This window comes from Ornithorhynchus anatinus, chromosome 8 (genome assembly GCF_004115215.2).
Source record: "Ornithorhynchus anatinus isolate Pmale09 chromosome 8, mOrnAna1.pri.v4, whole genome shotgun sequence".
Taxonomy (NCBI): domain Eukaryota; kingdom Metazoa; phylum Chordata; class Mammalia; order Monotremata; family Ornithorhynchidae; genus Ornithorhynchus; species Ornithorhynchus anatinus.
The window spans coordinates 29936421-29942420 of NC_041735.1; the positions used below are offsets into that span (position 1 = coordinate 29936421).

Below are 6000 nucleotides of genomic sequence, written 5' to 3' on the forward strand. Positions count from 1 at the left end.
TTTTAAGGAGAGACTCCACCACTAAGTTTCTCTCTCCTCCCAGAGACAAGATTGTTCACAAATTGAATTTCCAATGTTCAAGCCAAGTATAATAAGAGAGGCATCATGGCCTAGTTGAAAGAGTGTGGTGCTGAGAGTAAAATGATCCACGTTCTAGTCCCAGCTCCATTACTGATCGGCTGTAGGACCTTGGACAAATCATTTAACTTGCATGTGTCTCCACTTCCCCATATGGATATACACTGAGAAGTTCTTTGTATTAAAAGAAGACACCGCTGATGGTGAAATTCACCCATGGGTGTGTGAATGGCCGAGGAGACCAACAAGGATCCACGGTCCCAGCCACATTGGATGCACAAAATGGTGGTCCTTTATGGCAATGTCATATTTAATGTTGGCACTGCCTAGCTCTGTTTTCTCTTTTGCTACTTTGCCTCACTCTCCAGATGAAGTTATTGCTCCAAGAGTGACTCTCCCTTCTCAATAGCAATTCACCATCCGCAAAATGGGGATAAGAAAGCTGCTCTCCCTTCCTCTTGGATTTCCTCATAGTCCCATGTGAGAGAAGGACCGTGCCTGATCTGATTATCTCATCTAACTCCGGGCTCAGCAGAGTGTTTGGCACATTGAAAGCAGCATAATTATGTTTTACAGATGGAAATCACACCGAGAATCCATCTTTGCTAGCAGGCAGTCCTAAGGCCAAAGTAATGATAACAGAATGTCATCCGTGTTATGCATGCTCTTTGTGTAGGCAAAAAGAGAGATTATCTGCAAGTCCAGGGGCTGAGGTCTCTCTAAGAACCAGCCTGTGGAAATTAGTAGCAATTCCTATCGAAAGAGTTTTTTGATTTTTTTTTCAAGTGGATTAAAACTATAACAAAGCAACTAAACAGCCTTCTGCCAATGTCTTCCCTATCTTTTCAGGGCAAATAAGCACCATGAAAAAAACATTTGAAAATCCTCTAAGTGCATTTTCCTAAATGCCAGAGACCCAAGGCTCCCAAATGAACCTGCTGGTGTGGGTTGCCATGGGGGGTCTTAGGAAGCGATCAGACTTACGCAGATAGCAGTGTGCCTGTAGGGAAGCTGGACGCTCTCGACGCACTGGCCGCTGGCTACGTTCCAGATGCACATCTCCCTGATGGGCAGAACTGTGTTATTTTCTGCAATTCCCACTCAATCAGCTGGAATAATGTCTCCCCACCCAGCCAGACAGTCGAATTTATTGAACGCTTATGTGCAGAGCACTGTACTAAGCGATTGGGAGAGTACAAAATAACAACAAACACATTCCCGGCCCAAAACGAGCTTACAGTCTTGAAGGGGAGACGGACATTAATGTAAATAAATAAATTACAGATACATACATAAGTGCTGTGGGACTGGGAGGGAGGGAAGAACACGGGGAGCAAGTCAGGGTGACGCGGAAGGGAACAGGAGAAGAGGAAAGGAGAACTTAGTCAGGGAAGGCCTCTTGGAGGAGATGTACCTTCAATAAGGCTTTGAAGATGGGGAGAATAATTGTCTGTTCTCCCCTAGAGCTGTGCTGCAGTGCAGCCCGATCATTCATGAGCCTCTTGGTTTCAGGTTACTGAGCAAAAAAACCACCGCAGTCGTTAGCTGGGGCTGCAAAGTCGCATATATTTCTTTTTGTTTTGTCATTCATAATAATAATTCTGGTATTTGTTTAGCGCTTACTATGTGTCAGGCATTGTCCTAAGCGCTGGGATGGATAGAGCCGTACGGGGTCGGACGCAGTCCTTGTCCCACGTGGCACTCACAGCGTCAACCCCCACTCTACAGATGAGGTAACTGAGGTACAGAGAAGTGAAGTGACTTTCCCCAGGTCACACAGAAGACAAGTGGCAGAGGCTGGATTAGAACCCATGACCTTCTGACTCCCAGGCCCATGCTCTATCCACAGCACCACACTGCTTCCGCTATCTGGCTGCCAACTTTACTTAAGGGCCAAGCAACAAATTGTGGGGAAGCGGTCATTAAAGCTCGTGAGAATAACCTTAGAATGGAACTTCAATCCCTTGAAAATGGCTCCTTTAACTGAATTTGAACTGCACATTGTAAAGAATAAAATGTACTTGAGGCCGGCCTGCCGCATGTTAAGAATAAATAGTGCCACCATGAGGCCTTCCAAGAGACTCTCCCAAATGCAGCTCAACTTCCGAATGTCCGCTGCGCTGCCAACACCCACGAAGCCAACCGCCCCCACCCCTCCGAGGAAATCTGGCTGAGAATTCTCAGAGAAAAGCAACAGATAGCTTGCATTCCATTTCTGCAGCCTGCATGACTCCAGAGGAACTTGAACTGTGGACTGGGGCTACTAGACGAGAGACAGCGTGGCCTAATAGAACAAGTCGGGGGACCTGAGGTCTAATTCCTCCTCCGCCATCTAATCCCGGCTACGCCACTTGTCAGCTGGGTGACTTAACTTTTCTGTGCCTCTGTTAACTCATCTGTAAAATGGGGATGAAGACTGGGAGCCCCCTGAGGGACAACCTGATTACCCTGGATCTATCCCAGCACTCGCAGTAAGCACTAAACAAATACCAACATTATTATTATGATTATTTGCCTTCTGTGTGACCTTGGGCAAGTCACTTCTCTAAGCTTCAGTTTCCTTATCTGCAAAACGAGGATTCAATAATATATTCAATATCAATAGGATAGGGACTGTACCCAAATTATCTTGTACCTACCACAGTGCTTAGTTACAGTCTTGGCACCTAGTAGGGGCTTAAACTCCAAAATTCGTGCTCTTATTATTATCACCCCGCAAGTGTTCATGAAATCTTACCATAGATTTTACCCAATGACCCTGGCATTCTTTCATGTATGCCCATAAAAGAAAAAGGAGCTTACACTCTAATGGGGTGGGAGGGACAAATATAAAAATACAGGATGATCATGGACATCTAAAGGGAAAAGTTAAGGACCCTACAGGGCTTAAAAAGGCCTTTAGATAGTGGATAGATCCATGAAGGGTTTTCTGGACAAAAATTAAAAAATATTATATGGCAAATTCTTAACCATAAGGACTGATGTCCAGGAAGACAATATCACAGGGTTTCTCCAGGCATCTTTGAGTGCTGTAGTTGGAAACGGAATCTTGGGCTAGAGGGACCCTGGATCCGACACAATAATGGCGTGGCTTACAGTTGTACATGTCATTACGAAAGGAAGTAAAGAGTCACTTACCCATTTTCAGCAGCACTAACTATATACGGCTGTTTCTCAAAGACTCGGGCCTTTTCCACACACGTTATTGAGGCCGAATGACCAAACAAGAGCTCTTTGGCTGAGATCTAGAAAGAACAATAGCGAATCCACTGAATAGGGATGGAAAGATGTCACTTGATTGCTGTTTCTTTGGTTTGCTCCCCTAGACCTACTCCTGAGTGTTACACCCTGCATCAGGGTCAGAATCAACTAGGGTGACTGAGTGCCAGCGTGGGGCGGAGAGCACTGTTCTAGTCCTTCAGGAGGAGACAGAAGAGGCAGAGGCACAAGATATGTTTGGTTTGGTGTTCTACCTGCTGTAGGTGTTCAATAAATACTGATACCTGGAGGAAGAACGAGAAAACAGATGTAATAGCCACAAGTCAATAAATCACAAATACCCAAATTCGTGAGTATTGAGATGGGTACTGAGATGCCATTCATTCATTCATTCAATCGTATTTATTGAGCGCTGACTGTGTGCAGAGCACTATACTAAACGCTTGGAATGTACAATTTGGCAACAGATAGAGACAATCCCTGCCCAGCAATGGGCTCACAGTCTAAAACGGGGAGGCAGACAGCAATATAACCAAGAAGTTTGGCGGATTAATCAGGAAAGGTCACCTAGAGGAGGACAACATTTATGAAGTCTTTGATAATAATTGTGGTATTTAAGTGCTTACTATGTGTTAAACACTGTGCTCTGGAGTAGAAACAAGATAGTTAGCACCCACATGGGGCTCACATTCTAAGTAGGAGGAAGAACACATTTTGAATCTCCATTTTGCAGGTGAGGGAACTGAAGCACAGAAAAGTTAAGTGACTTGCTCAAGGTCACCCAGCAGTAAGTGACAGAGCCAGGTTTAGAACCCAGGTCCTTTTTAGAACGCAGGTCCTTTGACTCTCAAAGCCATGATCTCTCCACCACGCCATGCCAGGCTGCTTCCCATGCTGCCTGATTAGAGGGAGGGACATGGCTTTGCAAAACTGAGGACAGTATTAGCTATCTCTTACCACCGTTCATGTAATTTTGGGGTGCTCTTTTGAATAAATCAGAAGGAAAAGCCTTTTTTTGTTGGTATGAGTGATCAGAAGGACAGAGGAATGAATCTCGGTCTGGCTACTTGTCTGTGCCTCAGTTACCTCATCTATAAAATGGGGATTAAGACTGTGAGCCTCACATGGGACATAGACTGAATCCAACCTGACTACCAGTGGTTGTCCATCCACCTCCGCATCAAACAAAAACTCCTCACCATTGGCTTTAAACCATTCCATCACCTTGCCCGCTCCTACTTCAACTCGCTACTCTCCTACTGCAACCCAGCCTTCACACTTCACTCATCTAATTCTAATCTTCTCACTGTGCCTCAATCTCATCTATCTCACCACCAAACCCTCGCCCACATCCCGCCTCTGGCCTGGAACGCCCTCCCTCCTCAAACCCAACAGACAGTGACTCTCCCCCACTTCAAAGCCTTATTGAAGGCACATCTCCTGCAAGAGGCCTTCCCTAAGTCCCCCTTTCCTCTTCTCCCACTCCCTTCTGCATTGCCCTGACTTGCTCCCTTTATTCATCCCCTCTCCCAGCCCCATAACACTTAGCTGTAATTTATTTATTTGTATTGATGTCTGTCTCCCCCCGCACCTCCACTATACTGTAAGCTCACTGTGGGCGGGAATTGTCTATTTATTGCCGTATTGTACCCTCCCCAGTGCTTAGCATTCTGCTTTGCACACTGTAAGTGCTCAATAAATACCATTGAATGAATCTACCCCAGCACTTAGTACCGTGTCTGGCACATATTCATTCATTCAGTCATATTTATTGAGCACTTTCTGTGTGCAGAGCACTGTACTAAGCCCTTGAAAAGTACAATTCAGCCCAACAATGGGCTCAAAGTCTAGAAGGGGAGAGACGGACAACAAAACAAGTAGACAGGCATCAATAGAATCAATATAAATAAATAGAATTATAGATATATACACATCACTAATAAAATAATTAGATTAATAAATATGTACATATATTCACAAGTGCTGTGGGGTGGTAGCATGGTAGAGTCAGGGTGGTGGGGGGAGGGGGGAGGAGGAGCAGAGGAAAAGGAGGGCTTAGTCTGGGCAGGACTCCTGGAGGAGGAGAGCTTTCAGTAGGGCTTTGAAGGGGGAAGTAGGCTAGTTTGGCGAATTTGAGGAGGGAGAGCATTCAGCATGGCTTAGTGGAAAGAGCACGGGCTTGGGAGTCAAAAGTCATGCGTTCTAATCCCGACTCTGCCACTTGTCAGCTGGGCAACTTTGGGCAAGTCACTTCACTTCTCTGGGCCTCAGTTACCTCATCTGTAAAATTAGGAATCAAGACTGTGAGCCCCAAGTGGGACAACCTGATAACCTTGTATCTATCCCAGCGTTTAGAACAGTGCTTGGCACATAGTAAGTGCTTAACAAAATACCATTAATATTTTTATTATTCCAGGCCAGTGGGAGGACGTGGGCCAGGGGTTGATGATGGGACAGGCGAGAACGAGGCACAGTGAGAAGGTTAGTGGCAGAGGAGCGGAGTGCGCAGGCTGGGCTGTAGAAAGTGAGAAGGGAGGTGAGGTTGGAGGGGGCAAGTTGATGGAGAGCTTTGAAGCCAATATTGAGGAGTTTTTGCTTCATGCAAAGGTTGATAGGCAACCACTGGAGATTTTTGAGGAGGGGGATGACGTGCCCAGGGCATTTCTGTAGAAACATAATCTGAGCAGCAGAGTGAAGTATAGA

At 45.7% G+C, this 6000-nt stretch overlaps 1 protein-coding gene across 1 annotated transcript in view; it reads right to left on the bottom strand.

The window, feature by feature from the left end:
• The window catches only part of WDR72 (WD repeat domain 72), a 192077-nt gene extending 190940 nt beyond the window's left edge, over positions 1–1137 (bottom strand). The window contains exon 1 of the mRNA XM_029070137.2: positions 1063–1137. Coding sequence (XP_028925970.2) covers positions 1063–1137 — 75 coding nt within the window. The remainder of the gene's footprint in view (positions 1–1062) is intronic.
• Positions 1138–6000: the final 4863 nt, after the last annotated feature.